The sequence below is a fragment of the Gambusia affinis genome, linkage group LG08, assembly GCF_019740435.1.
Source record: "Gambusia affinis linkage group LG08, SWU_Gaff_1.0, whole genome shotgun sequence".
Taxonomy (NCBI): Eukaryota; Metazoa; Chordata; class Actinopteri; order Cyprinodontiformes; family Poeciliidae; genus Gambusia; species Gambusia affinis.
In genome coordinates, this window is record NC_057875.1 from 28,805,405 (window position 1) to 28,828,398 (window position 22,994).

General features: G+C 36.7%; 1 protein-coding gene across 1 annotated transcript; it reads left to right on the forward strand.

Moving 5' to 3' along the window:
* Positions 1-377: 377 nt before the first annotated feature.
* LOC122836026 (chemokine-like protein TAFA-5) lies at positions 378-18,023 on the forward strand. Its single transcript, XM_044125653.1, has 4 exons — positions 378-1,002; positions 8,220-8,369; positions 11,129-11,256; positions 16,367-18,023. The coding sequence occupies exons 1-4, from the start codon at positions 861-863 to the stop codon at positions 16,373-16,375; spliced, it is 429 nt and encodes a 142-aa protein (XP_043981588.1). The 5' UTR covers positions 378-860; the 3' UTR covers positions 16,376-18,023.
* The last annotated feature ends 4,971 nt before the right edge of the window (positions 18,024-22,994 follow it).

Below are 22,994 nucleotides of genomic sequence, written 5' to 3' on the forward strand. Positions count from 1 at the left end.
AGAATGAATGTTTTTGCTTTCACTTGAAATTTTTGCCAGTTTTGTGAGATTTATTTGATTGTTTTGTATAAATTAGGCTGTTGAGCAGTTATTCATTTAATTGTTGATACCATGAATTGTAGTCTCAATTCAAGTCAATGGTAAATCTGAAGTCATTTCGACTAGTCAAAATGTAATTAAAGATATCTCACAAGTATTTTGTTTAGTCAAAATATAATTAGAGAAATCTTAAACTGCTATAGCCTTAAACCAATTTCAGAGATCGGAATGAACGGGTGGTAAAACGGAATTTATGTTAAAACGGTCTGCCATATATATTTCCCATATTCCAGTAGTGTCAGACCAGATTGTGTCCCAGTATCTAATGTCTGTAGAGTGACGTCAGTCCAGTACGTGATCGGCACAGGCAGTTATAAAGCGGCTTGCATCGGACTCGAGGAGAAAGAATCCTGAGAAAAGCAGCAGCGACAGCAGTTCTCTGAACTTCCTGAAGGGAAACAGGCGCAACATGCCCTCTATAGCAGCAGCTTCCACCGGAGTTGACCCCACTGATCTCCCGGTGGATTTACGCCAGTCCGGAAGCCCGACACATCAGAAGCGGACTGGGGTGTATTAGAGAGTTGGCAAACTTATTATCTGGGGTAAATGTGTAATTCAGAAGAACGCGTTCCTGTGGAACGGACCACAAGCAGCAGCAGCACACCAGGCTCTGCTGACCACCAGAAGTAGTGCTGGGAAAGTGCGATCTTTTTTAATTTTAAAGGATATATCACTCGTAAATAGTTCATGGGGTAATTCAGGCTGCAGCTCCCGACGATGAGTTGGTTTGGTTCTCATCTGACTCCTATTGGACTGATTATATGGACAGCAGCGCGGATCGAATCATTTTGATTCTAACGTTTCTCCCCCTGATCTCCCTCATGCTGCTCCTCCGGCTGAATTGGATTCTGACCGCCGCCGCGGGCTGTTTCCTGCTTCTCCATAGCCACCTGCTGAGTGCTGGTACGGTATAGTTTGCCAATATATACACGAAGCTGAAGTTTGTTTCCTATTCCAGCTTCCAATTCGGGAAATGGATCGCTCATGGTTTTACCAGCACCGGCTCTAGACTGGGAGGGGAGGGGGCAAAATGAATCTAAGTAAGTGAACATAGACAACAACTTAAGTAGTCTACAGGCTACTTGTTAACAAGCTTAAAGTGCTGTATTATTATTAGTCAGTCATCATTTAGCTAACATTAGAATGTTGCATCCAACCGCATTATTGGGTTGTGCCAAGTTCTTTGCGTTTTGCTGGTTTGCTGCATTCTATAGCACACCTGCGCTGCTCTGCACAGCAGCAGGTCTCCTTCGCTGCCGCACAGGTGTAAACCCAGCGCGAGCGTCGTAGCGCTCATGTTGCTCGGAAAAACAAGTCGCGACGTGTTAACAACGGATTAAACAGTTTTAACTACTGAAAACAGTGACAGAGGACACAAATATGGGGAGTACGGAAGAGTACTTAAACTTAAAGTGTGACATTTTGGAATAACTAATTTTGTGCTTAGTGTAGCCTACTTGTAATATTATTTAAATTGTATTAAAGCACAATTTAAAGTGTACTAAGTATACTTCAACGTACTTTGTTGGATAACTTAAATTACACTTAGTATACTTTAAGTATGTGGCTTTCTATGTCATATAAACATGCTTGATTAGTATATTTTGAGTGTAGCCTACTACTTTTGTGATTGAATTCCATTTAAAATATATTTAGAATGTATTTGAAGTATATTGGCATTAGATATTTTATATATTGGTAATGTGATTACAGTATGCTACAATTACAAATTAGGTTTATTATAATTGCAAATGAAGTATACTTTTTAGTTATTTAATGTCTTTAATTATTCTGCTTTGCCACTTTGTTCATTACATGCTTCATACACACTACAGTACTGCAAACACATCAGGCTGCCAGAACACAGAAGAATCCATTACAACACACTTTCCAGGTGAAAGTGATTACATTGTGCTTTTAACCATTACCATTTTGGTAACACTTTATTTAATGGGGTGTGCATAAGACTGACATAACACCTGTCATCCAACTTTTAAAGCAACTGCTCATTAAAAGTGTCATTATTTACTGAATGACACTTCATGACACCTGTTAGTATGTACTGTTTATGACAATATCATGTCAGTCTTATGCACACCCTGTCAAATACAGTTTTACCCACATTTTTCAAGACTACATTGCCAATATACTATCACAGAATTGTACAAATTGTCAATACATTCGAAGTTTACAGACAACATGCTTATGAAAATTAGCACAACAGGTACACTTTATACTTGGTGAAAAATATTTCACCAAGGACAGAGTATTGTTTTAATTAAGTATCACAGTATTCCAGTTTTACTCCAGACAAACTGACATTTCTCCTTCCTAAGAACAGTGAGGATCAACAACAGAACATTCCCATTAACTGCAGCACTGCAATTTACAGAAACATACAAAAAAAGAACAATAGAGCAATTAAACGGAATACAATATATTTTAAAGAATACAGAAAAAACAGCAAAGAAAAAAGTGGGATTTTTAAAAGCGCCATAAAAAGAAAAAGAGCCAAGAAGCCAGGGAGGAGAGGAGATGCTGTTCAAATTTGTCATTTTTACTCATATAATATTGCCTTAAAAGTAAAGCGAGAATTGATAATAGCTAGTAGTTTTGGTAAATTCAAGCCCATGACCTCCTAGTCCGAGTTAGACAACAACACAACTGGACAAGAACTGGATGGAAATTAAATGTGGGTCTGGATCACGAAAGGAGACCAAAGGGACGAAGGCTGCTTGTCTTCCTTCTCTCTCACTGCCCTACTCTTCTGTCATAGCACTCTAAAATAAAGGTCACTAGAGCCCAAAAAACCGAAGAAAAATTAATAAGTGGACTACACTGTTAGACTTTTTATTGTAATTTTACAGTATCTTACTGGCAACACTGTTGCCAGTAAGTTACTGTAGAATGGTAATTACAGTAACTTACTGGCAACAGTGTTGCCAGTAAGTTGCCAGCAAGGTACTGTAATTACCATTCTACAGTACCTTACTGGCAACAGTGTTGCCAGTAAGGTACTGTAATCACCATTCTACAGTAACTTACTGGCGACTTACTGGCAACAGTGTTGCCAGTAAGTTACTGTAATCACCATTCTACGGTAACTTACTGGCAACTTACTGGCAACAGTGTTGCCAGTAAGTTACTGTAATCACCATTCTACGGTAACTTGCTGGCAACTTACTGGCAACAGTGTTGCCAGTAAGTTACTGTAATCACCATTCTACGGTACCTTTACTGTCATGATATTTCACAGTTAATTTTTACTGTGAGTGTGCTTTGCAGTTATAACTGCTTTACTGTAAATGTAGTTTATAGCATAAAACTGTAAATGTATTTTATAGTAAAGCTGGTCTACTGTAAACTTGTTTCACAACATAATGTCAGTTTTACTGTAAATTAAAGTTTACATTTTTTAATACAAGAATATTTTACCATAAACCGAAAAGTTTCACAAAAGAAATTTTAGTCCAAGTACTGTGAATAAAAACAGGTATTTATTTTCAGCAGATTTGTTGAAATAAAATCCATTTATATATTCGCAATGTCATAAAGAACAATGTCACAATATAATATAATGTGCTATAAAACAACAAAACCATAGAACACACTACAGGTCATGTCAATATTTTTATGGCACATGTATGTAGCAACATGAACATGTGTGCATCAAGTACCAGCCATAAACTATTAAAGACTGACTTTTAAAAAATATATAGAATATACTTCATTTAAAAAACCAGCAGAGGCTGCATTGTCAGAAAGCAGTTAACAGTAGCTTAAATGTGCTCTGTTACACAATACATCACAATAACAGTGCAAGTGCGATAATGTACTATATGGTAGGCATTCATATCAATAAATATTGTTATATCAGATGCATTTCCTACATTAGAAGAACTTTTATTCCATTTGTCAAACAAAATCAGTGGGATCCATCTTGTGGAAGCTGAACTGTAAAGAATAAGACAGAAAATGTGGGAGGTCATGAGATGGTCAGGAAGTTATCTACATTTTCAAATCAACAGGAAGGCTGACAAATTAAACTGAAGTGACAATGTCCAAATGCATAAAACCATTGGCATAAAGCAGCATTAAGTTGATAATTTGTTTAAAAAAAAAAAATCAATTACACTGAAGTGATAATAGAAGCTGCATAAAGAATGTGCAGGACTGGCTTCACTTCAGGTTTTGGATTGTTTATGGCAAAAGCAGTCAGTCAGTCTTCACTAATTCAAACGATTGCGTACTGTATTGAGACCCTGCAAATGTCCCCAAGGAGACGATGAAATACAACATGTCATAACAATCTTTTTAGTCATTTTGTTGGTGCTGATGGATTACTGCAAAGGCGTGCCTAATAAACTGAAAACTGCATAGTATAAAAAAAACACCTCAATTAAACGACTACACACTTAAACATTTCTGTGATTTAGTAAGAGATGCAGCGACATCCACTTTTTACCACGGACACAGAAAAGATGCAGGCTACTCTAAAGGGCTATTGTGTAGGAATCACATGCCATTTATAAATAATCATTAAAATCATATTAAAAAGGCTAAAGTAAAGACAGAACATGCAAGATAGGAGGAAAAGACAATAAAATAATAAACATTTGGTAAAATGCTTACCTAGTTGGAAGTCCTCTATTCAAATTCAGCGAGTCGTTTGAGGAAGGTGTTGATCCGGGAGTTGACACCGACTACTTTCCTCTTGACAAGACTTCCCATCTTGCAGCTTGTACTGACTTTGGCTGTGCATTTGGTATCAACATCTGGATTGATCCTCACAAAGAATCTTTTAACAGAAATAAAATATATTAATTGTATTTTTTAAAATGAAGACATACAATACAGCAATCAGCTATGGTTCTTCATCATCAGTCAAACTGTCATTAAATTTTATTCATAAATGGCTTGGTGTAGAGTACTTACCGTTGTATCATCTCCAGCGTGGTGGATGCTGACTCCTGATACTCCAGATTGAAGTCATAATATGACCCAAAAAAGACAGCAAGGACACTGGCAAAGTCATGTAGTTGCTCAGGTTCGAAAAATACCTTCTTCTCCATACTGACCATCCACCAGGTTGCAGACATCAAGCTATTTCCTAAAATAGACAAACCCTTGTCAAGCTAATGCTAGTGAGTAAAAGTACAGACTACCATAACTATTACATACATTGCTACAAAAAAATTATAGTGATAGAAAATATTCCTCTTACCAAGCATGATTACCCTTGGTGTTGTAGGTAAGGTCATTTCCATCTCAACAGACATCTTGGTGGAAGATACCTTTGAAACATAAAAGGAAAACTCTTAATTATGAATTACTGGTAGTAATTTATATTTAAAGGGCCAGTACACCCAGATTACGACAGGTTTTTGAGAACCTCACCCCAGAGACTAGACTAGACTTTACCCCTACATCCTGCTACCACTCTGAAACAACGGATGTGAATGACAGTTTGTGAGGCTAAATGAATTTTTTAAAGCATTACATTCCACAAATACAGTATCTGAATGGCTAAGTACAATATGGGTTAACAAAATGTTTGTAATTTGGGTGAATTGATCCCTTTAACAAATTAATTGAACAATTCTGATTTAAGATGTGTGTTTTAAGTTAAGAGTCGATATAAAATTACATCAACCAAGATGAAGATTGAGTCCTCTTTTTCTTCTAAATGTTTTATTTTTCTCTGACGGAAGTAGGACATTGCTCTATTCCACAACGAAACCGATAATTAGCTGTGTGTTGATGTTTCTTCACATGAGTACAAAATTCTCTAAATTCTGAAGTACAAATGCTGCAGAATTTACACCTGTACATAATTGCACCTGTTAGTACTGACTTAACTTTAAATTTGCAAGAGCATGGTTTAAACAGGTGAACAGTCCTTATATGTAACCAGGGTTGGAAATTAACTTTTTTGTCCACCTGCCACTGTGGCTGAACCAACTCAAAAAATAACAGAAACCACTTGAATGTTTTCCACCTTTGTCCTCATTTACAGACTCTTATACACTATGTTGGAGATGTAATGGTACTTTAGCAGGCTAACTAGCTGTAGCAAGCTCAAAGTTATAGATTAGGTTAGCTGCTCCTCTACATTTCCAGATTATTTTGTGGCTTCAAATATGTTTGAAGAGCTGTCTTTTTACCTGTTGTCTTGTCTTTTCAAGAGTTGAAACTATGTTAGCACTCAGCAGGACAAAACTGCACAGCCACTTGGAGGGAAAAAGCTTGGGAGTTAAAAAAAGTCATCTGACAAAAAGAAAAAAAAGAACAACGTTAGAATTCATCCTTGTTGACCTAGCTAATCTGCACTCTTAACATTTGCAAGGTCATGGTTTAAACAAATGAACAGTTAGATGTATTTTTAAAAAAAGGGGGTGGGGGGGATCAATTATCAGTTAACGTTATATTGTTCGACAAAGGATGTAACAACAATGCTAACAGACACTCATCACTGAGCTTATCTCAACCCAAAGCTAGTCGCTCGAGGAAGATTTAGCGGCAAAAGCCAAGCTAAAACCTTCGGTAAAATTAGCACCTTAGCTAACGTTAATTCCGAACCAGCTCAAAAAATAACACCATCATATTTTTCTATCTTTCACCTCATGCTAAGTTATAGCATTATAGCATGATGCTATAAGTTACGTTAGCTCCATCTAAAATATACATTGGCTTCAAACAGTTTTCTAAGTGTTTTTTTTACCTGTCTTGCGAAGAGCTGAAGCAGTGTGAGCCCACAGCGACAGAGCTGCACTTGCACTTGGACGGAAAAAGCTTCGGAGTTTAAAACAAACGTCATCAGAAAAACGTTGGAAGCGAAGCCACCCTTGATGACGTAGCTAGATAAACTGCATATTAATGTTAGCTAGGATGTGAAAAAAACAAAAATACATGCTCTCTTTCTGCCTTAAAATATGTTAACCACTAAAGGAGTAAAAATACAGAAACAGAGAACCACGATGAAACATCTATGATGACCGTTGGAAATCAAATAGAATTCTTACATGGCCAGCGCAAAGACATTATTAGTACAGTACCACTACTGTAATGTGTAAACAGTAAATTACAACTTCAAAACATACAGTAAGTTACTGTAATGCTATGTACTATACCCATAATGCAATGCAAATTACAGTAACTAATTGTAAAGATGTTTTATGTTAGTTTACTGGGCATTTTGCGGTATTTAGCTGTAAAAAATACAGTAAAGGCTAACAGTGCAAGATATTATAAATACAGTACCACTACTGCAATGTGTAAACAGTAAATTACTGCAACTTCAAAACATACAGTAAGTTACTGTAATACTATGTCCTTTACCCATAATGCAATGCAAATTACAGTAACTAATTGTAAAATGTTTTATGTTAGTTTTACTGGGCATTTTGCGGTATTTAGCTGTAGAAAATACAGCAAAGGCTAACAGTGTATAACACGGGCTGCACAGTGGAGCAGTTGGTAGAGCTGTTGCCTTGCAGCAAGAAGGTCCTGGGTTTGATTCCCGGCCCGGGGTCTTTCTGCATGGAGTTTGCATGTTCTCCCTGTGCATGCGTGGGTTCTCTCCGGGTTCTCCGGCTTCCTCCCACAGTCCAAAAACATGACTGTCAGGTTAATTGGTCTCTCCAAATTCTCCCTAGGTGTGAATGTGTGTGTGCATGGTTGTGTGTCCTGTTTGTTTCTGTGTTGCCCTGTGACAGACTGGCGGCCTGTCCAGGGTGTACCCCACCTCTCACCTGGAACGCCGCTGGAGATAGGCACCAGCAGCCCTACCGACCCCACTAAGAGACAAGGGTGTAAGAAAATGGATGGATGGATGGATGGATGGACTATAACACGTGTTACAATATGAATTTTGAATGTTGAAAAATTTTGTTATTTAGAATGAAGCTAAATTATTTTCAACAAATTAAAGTTAGTTTACTTATAAATTTTGCATAATATGTTACATATTAACTTAAAATGTATGCTATTGCAAATATTTTTAAAAAAATGTATCTAGCTTCAATGTTGAAATCAGGTTTTTTGCTTAGTGAACACATCTAGAGGCACTTACTGAAATGTTATGTAATTAGATCATTTTCTCTTTAAATGCTGTCACTCAGATCAGTTGGTGGCAGGAACCTGTGAGATCGTAACTTTGGACCGAGACAGCAGCCAACCCAGGACAACTATCGCCCGTCAGACAGTCCGCTGTGCATGCAGAAAAGGACAGATTGCTGGGACAATACGAACCAAACCGGCCTGTGTTGATGGTATGATTTTTGCTTTACTAATTTTTGTCTTTTATGAGAACTGTCCTAGAAAAGGACATTGAGGACACAGGTTAAGTAGCCAGGAATAACATGATCCACAGTTCTTTCTTCATACTTCACTTTATTGTGTGGGTTCAGCCAGTCCACACAATGTTCCCTATGTTTGCATTTTCCTTCAACACACATGGATTATACACATAAGAATTCAATTAAGTGGTATCGAAAAAGTAATTTTGTTCTTAAAAATGGTTAAATTTTATGCTTACTTATTATTTTTTTCTGGAGAGTCTTTAAAACTGCAGAAATGCTGAGATGCGTAAGAACACATCTATCCATCCATACATACATTTTCTAACATCCTTGTCCCTAGCGGAGTCTGGAGGCACACATATGCTGTTTATTTTATTTCATTAATTGTTTGAATGCATTCTTGGACTAGAAAAATTTTAAATAAGTTCTGTGAATCATGGTTGTGTTTATATTTTTCTAATGTTGCTGAAAACCATTTCAGCATTTGGTGGCCCTTTCGGGCTCTGTCAAATCCACCAGCTCACAAGTTCAATGGATGCAAGAATTGTGCAGGTGATATCAAAGAAGGGGTTCTATGTTAACATGTAACTCGGTCTGTTAAGATGTTTTTGATTGAAATAGCTTTTGATTTTAATACATATGACCACTCAATGCTGCACATTCAAAGAATGACCGTTTGCAGGTCTTTATAATCCATAAAATGTTTAGAAAATCTGCTGTGCATAATAATTTGGAACAGTGCATTTTGAGTTTTTTATTTTTGAAACAAATACTGTTCTCATGGGGAGCTTTGTTCAGTAAAATGTGATTTATACTGTAATAGTTCAGGACTTGAAAATTATCATCATCACCATAATTTTCATTGACCATTTAAGAAATTCCGAGAAAATATCACATGCATAATAATTTGGAACACGGTGTATAAAAAGGCCTGTTTATACAGTTTCTGCAAAGCCAGTAGTGATGGTGGAGTTTAAAGACAGACATTGAGGACAATTTACAACATTTCCTACGGTCTAGAGATGTCCCTGATGAGAATATTATGAGACAAAAAGCTGAAGTTCGTTTCCAATTTCCCCTGCGAAGCCGAAGTTGGTTTCCTACAGAGGTTGTAAACCTGAGTGAAGTTGCCCCCCCCCACCTTCTTCAAATCAGACAAAATTGGTTTCAAACGTTTGTGCAGCAAAATGTTCATTTGTGCCGCTATCATTTTAAAGATATAAAGAAATGATTCTAGAGGTCATCAAAGGTCAACCAGCCCCCCTCCCCCACCTTCTTCAAATCAGACAAAATGGGTGCCAATTAACTCGACTACGTTTGTGCTGGTTTATGCAGCAAAAATTGTCGTTTGAGCTGCTTCAGCTTTGAAGATATTAAGGAAAAGGTAAAGGTCAAAAGGTCAACCAGCACCCCAACCTTCTTCAAATCAGACGAAATGTGTGTCAAATAACTCGACTATGTTTGTGCTGGTTTGTGCAGCAAAGATTTTCATTTGCGTAGCTATCGTTTTAAACATATTAAGAAAAAAGTTCCAGGGGTCATCAGAGGTCAACCAACCTGTTCATTCGAAATAAGACCAAGTTTGAATTGAATTTCTTCCAGGTTAAAATTAAAGTATTCATATTCAGAGGTTAGCAACTTAAAAAATGATAGCAGTGCAAATGACAATTTTTGCTATACAAAAACATAAAATTTTTATATATATATTTTAAATATAAAATACTTAATGTATATATATTTTAAATATCCCTGGAGAATATTTTTCTTTATATCTTTACAGCTATAATTTCACTTAGGAGAAGGCAGGTCAAGAGTATGGAAGAGGATTAGGGCCGCCGAAAAAAAAAAAAAAGAATTTTGACTTGACAACAACATCCCAGGGTGGGTTACTGAGGGACTGTTCACATCAGCTGTCTGAGGTGTTGGTGGACATCTTCAGCACCTTACTATCATTGGCATCTGTACCCAGCTGCTTAAAGACTGCCACGATTATCCCTGTCCCCAAGTGCTCCACACAAACCTGAATGACTACCAACCTACAGCCTTAACATCAGTAGTCATGAAGTGCTTTAAGAGGCTGGTCATGACCCACATCAAGGGCTCTATCGATGCCACTGTGGTCCCCCATCAGTAGGCCTACAGAAAGAACCGTTCAACTGCTGATGCCAGTGTTACAAATACATTCAAACATTTGTGTTGTTTTGTCATCTTATCATATGTGTTTAATTTTCTTCCAGAAACATTCTTTCTAGTTGAATGAAAATTTTACATTTCAATCTGATTCAGGATATGAATAATTTTGAGCTATATAGTTTGTCTTATATTATTTCCTAATATCATAATATTAGGAAAATATTGTAAATATGTTGATATTAAAATATTTCATATTATTAAAATGTTTTAGAGTATACAAGTTTTATTTTTATAAAATAATAATATACAATATTTTTGATTATTTTAATATGCACACCAAACTGACCATTATGAAGATAAAATATTTTCATAATATTTTCAACTTATATTGAATATTGTTTTAGTGATATTTTGACTGAATGTTCGGTCTTTGATATTTATTCCCAAGTGACGAATCAAACATATAATTGCAAAAAAGCCTTTCATTCAGTTTTGAGAAAGTTTGAAAAGATTACACCTACAGAAAAACATTAAAGGAACATAAAACATAAGGAATAAAAATGACTAAGCTGACATGTTTTGTTCTTTCCCCCCAGTTCAAATCGTCAGGAGTGAACAGTGGTGCGAAATGATTCCATGTTTGGATGATGAGGGTTGTAAAATCCTGGTCAATAAATCAGGCTGGACCTGCACACAAACGGGAGGTCGAGTAAAAACTACCACGGTAGGAGCAGAACTTGTTGGGCTATCAGATGAATGGAAATGATCTATAATAAAGAATGAGGAAAAATAGTTTCAAAAACCAAAGAACCAGAGAAAGAATATAGTTTTTCTCAATATTTATTTTAATGTTTTACAGTGTTCAAAGACTCTGCTCACTGAACAGTCAGGAGAAAAAGCCTTGAGAAGAACACAGCATAGAGTTTTATTGGAGGGTTTTATTCCATTCACATAGGTTACCAAACAGATTGTCTTTTCTTTCATGAAGGAAATTAAACGTTCAAGGATGTTCTTGAGGGTGAATAGCAGACGAACAAGAAATAATTCAACAACTTTATTTTTTATTGTAATATAGGGTTTGGAGAGACAGCTTCAGAAAAGGTTTCCATAAGCATTACATAAGAATCATATCATTATGCATTGATACACTCATAATCATAGTAACCTTAAACCTTTTGATCACATTTCCTCTCTTTAGATACTAAAAAATCTGAAAATTATAAACTTAACCCAGTGTTGTAGTACTTGAGACCAGTCTCGAAACGCATTTTTTGATGGTCTCGGTCTCGTCTCGGACTCAGGCGCTGAGGACTCAGGATTTTATTTCAAGACGAGTCAAGACCACAACTGTGGAAATATCACTAAACTTACAGCATACTGTCCAGTTTATTTGTTAACATATTTGTTTTCACTGGATGCAAAACGCACAGATTAAAATCCTAGCTATAACGTGACTTATCAATTATGTGTTTAGAGATAATTTTACAGTTGTGGTCTTGACCGGTCTTGAAATAAAATCCAGAGTCCTCAATGCCTGTTTTGGTCCTCGATGATGAAATTGGTTTGTTTTGGTGAGTTTGCTAAATTCCCCATTTGGCCACGCCTCCAAACATGCTCAAAAGCTTACGTTTTTGATCATTTTTAATGCCTCACCCCTTATCTGCACACTGACCAAAAAAATTCTAAATTTGTCCCTCCCCTTAAAATGACCAGATCCCTATACATTTTAGGGCATACCTCCAAAAGACTTTTTTTTTCTGATTTGGTGGGATTTACTGAAGTTCCATTAAAATCATTTGTTTTCACATGGTGGACAATTTTGGGCAAAGTTTGGTGAGCAGCTTAGCTGCTCTGGCCTAAATTTTTTTCAAATACAACAGCGCTTCGATGCTCGGGCCTAAAAAATCATGAAATGTCAAACAATTAACCCAATGATATAATGTGGTGATACTTTAAACAAAATTCCAATGTAGTTACAACACAAATAGTTAATAGTAATCTATATAATCCATCAGCAATTACACTCCTTGCAGTTTAAGTTATCATGTCATTTTATAGGAGTTACTCATAAAAGTTATATTTATCTTCCTGAAGGTGGTCATCAATAAGTTTCCAACCTTTAGTCTTGAAAGCATCTTTAAATACACAATCACACTCTCATTCACTCCAACATGAAAAAATTAAACAAAAACACAAAACAATTGGTCAAATTGGCAGTTTATCAGAATTTCATCAAAATCAGAAATTTCCAGCCGTAAACCTCTGCCCCGCTGTCAATCCACCCATGTGGGTGATCAGACAATATGAACAGCTGGACATTCCTTAGACTGGGGACAATAAAAGGCCACCCCAAAATGTCAAATTTTGTCACAAGTAATAATGCCTCAGATGTCGCAAGTTATGCGAGAGTGTGCTATTGGCATGTTGGATGCAGGGATGTCTACCAGAGCAGTAGCTGTACGGCTTACTGTCCATTATTGGACTATTGGCCATTTAACAGTTTGTTTCCAACAGACTGGCACTACCTCAAATCGACCACGTGTGACCACTCCAGCCTAAGATCACCACATCCGGCTCGTCCATCGCAGGATCAGCTAAGACCAGCGACACACAGCTGATGAGACTATTGGTCTGCACAACAGATGCATCACACCTGAGACTGTTCGTAACCGCCTATAAAAAGCCAACTTGCATGCTCTGCAAATATGAGAAAACAATTTAATTCAATACAGTTTGCTATCTTCAATTTACAACAAGTGTTGTCCAAAGTTACTTTACAAGTAAAATAATTTCAGTTCAATCACACATACATTCCAATTTATCCTAGTTATCAAACAGTATTGTACTCTTAATTAACTATTCAAAGTAGGCAGGAGGGGTTTCGCAGGAGCTCAGCTTGGTGTGCCTTGTGAACCTTGGAGGGTGGGTGTGAAGACAAATGTACCACAACCAAATGATCCAGTGTGGACAATTCCTCTTTAGCCTGACCATTTTGGGCCCTTTATATTACTCAAAGTTTGCTGTTAAAAAAAAATCAATTTGATTGATATTTGATTGCAAAGCAGGGGAGACAACTGGTACCTAAGCTAAAGGATTTTCAGAAAATTGCTGCTGTTGTTCTTTGCAATGATGAATTGAAGACATTCTGTAACTCCAGGCAGAAAGTGTATTCTGTGATCTCTGATCTTTACATTCTTACTGACATTGTACCACAACCAAATGATCTAGTGGAGATGATTCCTCTTCAGCCTGACCATTTTGGGCCCTTTATGTTATTCAAAGTTTGCTGTTAAAAAAAAAATCAATACCTTTATTTGATTGCAAATCAGTCAAATAAATTTATTGTTACCTAAGCTAAAGGATTTTCAGAAAGTTGCTGCTGTTGTTCTTAGCAATGATGAATTGAGGACATTGTGGAACTCCAGGCAGAAAGTGTATTCTGTGATCTCTGATCTTTACATTCTTACAGACATTGTCAGGATCAGCAGCCCTGGCATCCTATTATACACAATTCCTGTATGCAGCCCCATTTTTCTACATCTTTGATGCCCACAATTCTGATGTTAAGCCTTTGGGAGCAACCCTCTGGCATGTTGTTTTTGAAGAGGGTGTTAGTTATGCGTAGCTAATTGTACGTGGCTGCAAATCCGGTTGTGCAACTATCAGTGGCTGAGAAGGCCTCAACCATTTTGTTAATGTAATGTTCAAAGTCAAGATACGCCTTAATAGCAGTGAGGCATGCTCTTGTGACCTCCAGACACTCTCTCCATACACTTTTAAGCTAAATAAAGCCTATTGTTCTATGGGATAGAGCAGACAGAACAATATCTACTCCATCACAACACCTTTCCTTAGACTCCATGGTACGTTTTTTTGTGATTTGTTATATTTATCCATTTATTTTTTGCATTTGAAGATCAACTGACCATTTGGAAATTAAATTCAATGTACTGATGTTTTCAAGTAGTCATACAATTAGGAGCAAAATAAATCAAAAAGTAGGTCAAAATGTTAGTTTTACTTTCAGTTTCAAGCATTCACCATACTGAGGTAAGTGAATCTTCATCAGTGCACAGAGTGAGGAATGGTGTGAGATAAAGTAATGTTATTGTGGGGTGATGACTGCAATATTTGAGCTTCATTTGCAAAGTACATTATGTGTGCAAGCTGCGATTGTTCAATATGTACAAAAATTCTGTGGCACTCCGGCTTATGAGGTGATAAAATTATTTACTATGGTTACTAATGAATAAGTAGGAAAAGCCTTTAATTGTTTCATCCTACACCAAAACATAAAATAAATGGTAGATACACAATAGTATGACAAGGGGTTGTTGCAGAAATTTCTGTTATCAAAGAATGAGAATCTGTTCCATTAGCTAGAGAAATATTAATGTCTCTCCTTTGTCCTTTTAAAAACCCTCTATGATAAAAAATTATCTTAACTCCTATTTTGAGTTTGGTCTCAGGTTCACAAATGTCTGAGTCAACCCTAGAAAATAAGTTTGAAACAGTTCTCACCCGATGGAGGACATCACTAAGGTCCTTATGGAGCCAGGTGGTCAGCAACTGTGGGGACGAGACCTCTGATTCTCCTCGTTTAAGTTGGAGGTGGACTGAAGATAAACTCCTCAAGCTGGCCAATACATCTAATCTCCCGTTGCCCACGATCTCTTGACATGCTGGATCCCACTTCTGACACCAAAATGTTGTGGACATTTCTGTTATCAAAGTATGAGAGTCTGTTCCAATAGCTAGAAAAAGATTAATCTTTGTCTTTATTTCTATTCGAAGGCAAAGCGTTCAAAGACCAGTCTTACCGAACTGAACACAGTCACAGCAAAAAAGAACAGACCAGGGGCCTCATGCATAAAAGAGTGTGCAGTTTTCACACTAAAAGTTGGCATATGTTCAAATTTAGAAAATTGCAGCACACAAAAAAATCCAGATGTATAAAGCCCATGGCTGCACACCTTTCCTTTATACATCCCAATTTGCGGGAAATAGAGCACAGCTCCTGGTCCCCCCTGTCACCACCCATAAAAACATATGTAACTTAGTACAAAAAAAGCCCGGATGTCTGCCACCACATGAAACAATAACTATGGCAATGTCCTTGCTTTTAGCAGCATTATTTATAATAATAATAGTAATTATATATTTTATATAAAAGATGCTTTCAGGGCTCCTAAGGTCACCTCACAAAAGTTAAAATAATACATTTTAAAGAAAAAAAAATCCAAATTAAAAAAATAAGGAAATCGTGCTTTGTCCTGTTTGAGTAGCAGAGCGTGTCAGAGTCCTTTTTCTTAGTGGGGAATGTGGACATTTATTCTAAATAGTAGAATCAAGTGCATAAGTTGTACATTTACAGAATAGAGATACTTTGTCCATAAAGGCGCATCCACAAAGCGGACCTGGCTCGACTGAAGGATGTCTGCAGTCGAGTCAGGTCCGCATGGTACGGGTACCAGTTACATGACATCCCACTGTCATGCAACTGCTCCTCACTTCATTAGAAGGAACAATTTCAGTTGGACCTTCATTGAAAACACTCAGGACATGAGAGCTGACAAGGAGTCTTATCAGAAACCTCTAGTTCTTCCTTTTCACAGGAGAACTAAACTCATAGTTACAAGTGCTCTCACACTTACAGTGACAAAACATTAAAGAAAATCATTCGTATACACAAAACACTATCAATCCAAATTTAGATAAACTTAAAGTGAAACAAAGTTAAAATTAAATTTTTTATTATAGGGTATTGGTATAACTCTGTTATCCCCTCAAATATGGTGACTAATTCTTTCCTAATGCTGCTTATTTGTCTCCAGGTCCCCTAACAGCGGCAAAGAGGACAACAGAGTCATTCTTGCTATTGATTAGCTGCCCTCTCCATGAAAAGAAGCGGACTTTTAAAGAAAAGAGCATGTTGAGAAACCAAAAGGAATCTATTGCCCACACAATCTGGTTAGAACATTTCCCGAATGCGATTGGGTGAATGTGACTCTAGTGTAAAGCGCTTTGAGTGGCCAAATGATTGGAAAAGTGCTATACAAGTTCAGTCCATTTACCATTCCCTGTGTTATGTGCTTTTCAGTCTTGCACTCCCAGAGCAAGCATAGAAGAATGTCACAGAGGTGGCCAAAGATGACATGAAAGGGATCCACCATAATTTTATGTAATCCAAAACCAGCATGCATAGCCACAGTGGAGCTTTCACGTTTACGTATACTCATCACTTGTATAAATCTCTTGATATATTTGGGCTTTTAATCATGCTCCTGAAAGATTCTTTGTGTACGTGTCCCAATGAGTCTTGTTTGTCAGATTAAAAGTACCTTTTTGTTGGAATCTGGGGTTGTTTCAGTTTGGTTTTGAATTTTTGGTGTTCCTTAGGTTTTTCTATTTAGTGTTTTCCACTTCTGTTCTTCCTCAGTGATTATAGGAATGCTTTGCTTATTTATGTTTCTTTAGTCTAAGTTAGTCTTTAATGTTAGAATTATTTCCTGTTCCCTGCCTCTCTCTCCTGTGTCGCGTTCTCCTCCTCTCCTCCTCTCCTCCTCTTCTCCTCAGTCTGCCTTCTCTCACACCTGCAATCAATTTATTCATCAGCCCTGGTTTTTGTTCAGAATTCTCCTTCCTAGTATTTAAGCCACTCCCTTTCAGACAGTAGTTGCCTTAATTAAATAAATGGAAGGCATTTATATAGGATACAAATTGCAGTTGATGTAGTAAGGATTAGAGGAATAAATAGTAGGGAGGAGATAATAGAATAAGAACCGGTCACAGTTTTTTAAATTGAACTCTTTTCAAGATGGGGAAACATCTTACTGGTTTATGTAGTTGGTGTGATGCTGTAGAAACGATGGAACAAGTTTTTATTTGTTGTAGAAAATATGCAGATCAAAGAAGATTATTAAAAACTGAATTAGGTTTCAAGAGGGAATTGAAATTTGAGAATGTGGTTGATCAGTTAAATAGTATTGAGGGGAAAAATATGTTTTGTTCTTAAAAAATACTGGGATGGATGCAGTGGATGCAAGCTGGCGTTAAAATCTAAAGCAGAAGAAGAAGAACAGTAGTTGCCAGTTCATCTTGTTACTCTCCTCGGCTTCCCTGTGTGCTCCTCGTGTCTCCAGTTTTTCCTTGTTTTGGATTTTCCTGTTGGACTTTCTATTTTTGTAAGTTGGGTTATTTTTTGTTTTTTCATTAAATTTCCACAACTGATCTATGTCTCTTGCCTGCTGCATTTGGGTCTGGATTTAAACACTCATCCTGACACTTCTGAAAATATCAATATTTAAAATGGGTATTAAACGTATTTCTCCTTATGCCCACTTTTCAGTTTTTAAAAATAACTTTTTATTAGTCTAATGTAATCTTATTTTAAATATCATGTTTGCAGTAGCTGTAAGTGGAAAATCGCAATTGATAGAAATAAAGGGTTTCAAACGTCCATCTGTGTGTACTTAATCTATGTAACATTTTTCACTTATTCAATAACATTGACGTGTATTTAATGGGTCTGTTTCTATTAATTTGAAAAGTTCAGGAACTTTGAGTTAGTCCCTTTTTATTGCACTTTGTGCAATGCACCGGTGCCAATGACAAAACATCTTAATATGCTGTTACCAACACGTTTGACAGTTGGTAAGGTGTTCATAGGTTAAAAGGCCAGGGGCCTTTCACAAAAGTGAGATTCAGAAATCGAGGATAAGCCATGAGGCCAGGCTTGAGATGGTGTCATCATTTCCTCCTGGCTTTATTCGTTTTATGAAGACCAAAACCAGCTTAGAAGGTGCAGCTGTCGAGCCAGCCTTAAATAATTCAGGTAACAGCGTGTCCACAGATTTCTTGAAAAAACCAATGAGACCCTGTTTAAAAATAGTATACTTGTGCATATTTTAAATATACTGTATTTTTCGGAAGTACATTTGTAGTACGTTATCAAGTGGGTATACTTAGACTATACTAAAAAATGTAATACAAATACATCTTTAAGAACATGCTACTCTTTAAAAAATTATTTTTGGTACACTTTATAAAATATACTTTATATTCTAATTATATTATTAAAGTTATACTTTGGATAATCATTTTAAAATTACACTTTGCATGTATAAATGTAGATTTTTAAATGTACATTTTAAAAATATATATACAAACAATACTTTTGTGAAGTTGTACTTTTGGTAGTATTTTCAAATAGGTTGTGTATATTTTAATTAATGTTAATTTACAATAATATCTGTAAGTACTTATTACTAATAATTAGACACTAATTATATTTCAATGAAACACTTTCAGTGTTTACATACATGCTACTTTATGCTAACTAAGGATGCCTTACCGGGTGCCTTAGTAATCTTTTGCTTTTTGTTAAAAGGGCAAATATATATATATAAATATATATATTTTAAACTATCCTTGTAGTGGAACTTACTGTATTGTTGTTTAACAAATTAATAAATATAATGTTCATGACTCAAAACAGTTTAGTGACAGAGGTTCTACAGTAAAAACAGCACTTGTCCTTAACACTAAATTTAGAAGGTATCTTCACTTTCACATTTCTTCGAATATTATCTGTTTTTGTCTGTTCCTTAACTAAAACACAGAAGATATCCTTTTTTTTATTAAACATTTTGAACCATTGTACAGAATCATGTGGCATATACGCTCTGTAGGGGGGAAAAGTTATGACAATTCCAAGGGCCCCTGACCAACAGGGGTCCATGTACTATATTTTGCATGTTGCCTATGAATGTTGCTCGTGGGAAGAGACATTTCAGTAATCTAAAACTAATAGAAAAAATGTAAGCAAACTACTTGCAGACTGTTTCATGTAAAATTCATGAGCAGTAAATAATGTACTAGAAATCAGTATTGGACCAAAGAAAGCAAGGCAGTGGTGACGCTTTTGATGGGTCAGATAGACTCAAATATTGTAACAGCAGCTGCATGGGGGAGCCCAATTTAATTTTTTGTCATGGGGCCCAAGATTCCTGATGGCACGTAGATACGTATGTATGTACATGAAGAAGTCAAGTCTTATAGGCTTAAGGCACATATAAAATTATAAGACAACAATAAAAAAAGTTAAATAAAAATCTAAAATAACATTTGCCAGACATCAAACAAATGGAAAAGCAGAATGACAAAAACAAACAAAAAAAAGGCAAAGGGGCACTAGTTCTCAAATAAAATCAGTTCATTATACGCATCCATGCTTGTTTTTAATCAGTTTTAAGGTGTTGAAATGGTTGTCCATTAGAAGGCTTTTAAAAGCTGCAAGGTCATGTTTTCTATTTCCCCATTTACAGGAGTGGGTGAAGAATTTGGCAAAGATGAGTAAGTTGTTAAGTATGAAGTCAGTTCTTCTGTTTCTGTGGGTCGTTTCAAATATTACATCCGCTCTTTTTAATGGGATGAGGTAGGAAAGGTTTTGCTAAAATTCAGTCATGAAATTTTCCCCAAAATCTTCCATTGTGCACACAATTTAAAAAAAAAGATGATCTGTTGTTTCAATGTCATTGTCACAAAAGGTACAGTCAAAGTTGAATCTTTGTCGTTGTAGTTCCCTGGATGGAAAATGCTATTGATAATTTTAAAAAGTACTTCTTTATCTTTTGGACTTGGAGGGTATTTAAGATAAACAGTTTTCCGCTTATTACCCCCTGAATCAGGAAACAAATGGAGTTTCTATTTAGTTGGACAGGAAATATAAAATTTGTTAAATGCTGAGATATGGAGTGAAAATAGTTTCAAAATATCTGTGCATGTGTAAAAATGTCTGTGCATGTGTAAAAATGTCTGTGCATGTGTAAAAGTGTCTGTGCGTGTGTAATACTGGATTTGTAACTCATGTAAGCATCTTCGTGTGTAACTTTGGATAGTTGTGTCTGTGAAACATGATTTGTAAACTGTAAAAAGAAAATAAATCTTCTCCTACGCCTACAAATGTTAAAAAAGTATACACGAGTCACCAGATATACACGCACAAAACTGCATTTACGCACAGATCCGGTTAAGAGTGCTCGAGTATTTTTGAGACTCATTTCACGCTTCTGTAAATGTTGCATTTACATGCTAGTAGAAACTGGGTCATCTGAGTTTTGCTCTGAGTCTAGTGTTTTTATCCTCTTAATCAGGGGTCCCCAAAGTCGGTCCTTGAGGTCCCTACCCTCCTGCATGTTTTAGTTCTCTCTCTGATTTAACTCACCTGATGGCTCGTTAGAAGGCCTAAGAAGAACATTGACATTCTGAAAAGGTTCTTTGTACTACCAGGGAGAGGATTAAAATATGCAGGATGCCGGCACTTGAGGACCAACTTTGGGGACCCGTGCTCTAATTACTTCTGAGGGAAGACCACTGGGACGCTCCGTCTTGCTCCTTGGTTTGACTGCCTATTTTTTCCTGCGAACCATTCTGCCACCCAGTGGTCGTTTTTTCAGACCACGTCATCTCCTGTGCCGCTCAAAAATGCACAATATGTCTATAAATAATTTTGGAATATTATAAGAAAGTGCTGAGATATACCATTTTCCACTGAACTAACGTATTTGCCACTTCGGCACAAGCACAATAAGAAACATGTATATTTAGTGCCACACTCAGCACAGTTTGAGAGTCTTTCTTCAGTTTTAACTTTAACCCAAGTTGTTATAGTTTTATGCCGAAGTTGGCAAGCATCTTCAGGAGATTATGGCTGTCGGTGCATCAGTTGTTCAGGAAAAACAAAGTATTTCTAACACTAACACTTGTACTTTTTTCTGCATCTTCAGACAGTCTGCAGCAGCTGAGATTCTGGGAGTGTCATGATGGGTCCTAGTGTCTTTACCCACATACAGAACACCGCCAGGAGAACAGATGAGCAGATAAATAAAGTTTCTTTTAACAATTATGAAAAAATGAGATTGTGTGGTTCTTGTGTGGGTGGCTACTGGGGTCATCTGTTCTCTGAAGAGCAGAGAGAGAAAGATGGTGATTGGAGGTTGGTCGGAAAATGGATCTCCAGGAATAAATGGGCTGATCTTACTAGAAATGATGATGAGCATCCGGCAGGGGGGTTGTACAGTGGTTTCCGGGGTATGGTCTCTTTGTAGGAGTTCTTGTGGTGATCCTGGTTCCAGTGTGAGGTTTTGACAGAGTGAGTTGTTTGGTGGTTGATGGTAGAGGCTGCAGTGGAGGGTGGACAGGTAAGTTCAGGTGAGGAGGAATGATGAGTGATCTGACTGCCAGCTGAGAATCCAGGAACTGTTAATGATTCATCTGCAGAGGCAAGGAAGGGGAAACCAGAGGGTAACTATCTACGGCGTCATGAGGGGAGAAATCCAGAAATCCAGGAACTCAGGTTTCACAAGCGTCACATATATTAAGCAAGGGGAACAGCAAGGGGAACAGTTTTTGTGATTGACATCACAAAAACTGTTCTTTTTGTGATGTCAATCATAATTGATTGCTTATAGTTACCGCTGGGAGAAGGCAGAGAAGATCTTTTTTTTTTTCCTTTTTTTTTTTTACAGGTTATTTGTCACATACTGTTACAACAATGACAGTTTCAACAAATATGTAAAAAAAAAAAAAAAAAAAGTTGTAAATTAAATTTAGACCTCTTATAAAGTTCTTATTTTTCTAAAAATAAGAAGTTTCTGTAAAGAGTGCAAGGGTCAACTGTACATTACGTGTGAAAAGGAAGCAGGCGTGCAGTGCCCAATGGTGCTTCGTTGTGTGATGGCAAACATGGATGAATCCCTGCACACAGGGTTTTCAAAGAGACCATTGTCTGGAAGACTGCGTGCAGAAGTTAAAAAAGAACTTTGTGAAGGTAGACTGCAGCCAAATGTGCGGAGAACATCACAGGCAGAAAAACTGATGGACTTTGGAAAACCTGACCCAAGTCATCTACCAAATTTAGCAACCATACGTAAAGCCAAACAAGAACAACATGAATCTGAAATTACTCATAAAAACCCAATATTCTCACTACAGCAGGGGTCACCAAACTTTTTGATACTAGGAGCTACTTCACGGGTACAGATTAACACGAAGGACTACTCAGACTTTATAATAAGAGTATACATATATATATGATTACATGCTACCTGATCAATGTTAGGGACTACTGACAAAAGTTATCAGTAATGATTTACCATGGCAGCTATGGTTAAATGCTGCTGATCATTATGTGATCAGTAGTTCTTAGTTCAGAGTTTTAAGTTTAATTCCCTTTTGGAGCTTTACTGTCTGATTCTAAATTGCCCACTCTCAGTCACTTGACTGAGAGTATGGATTGTTGCTTCTGCAGCTGTACAGCTAAAATAAAATAAAAAAACAGAAATTTATTGTATTTTTTTATTATCCAACCCGCTTTACTATTAGCAAAATTGTGGAGAGAAGAAAACGTTCTTCTGTGCCAAAACATCTTGTACATCAGGGTGATGTACAAGGGGGTCAAAA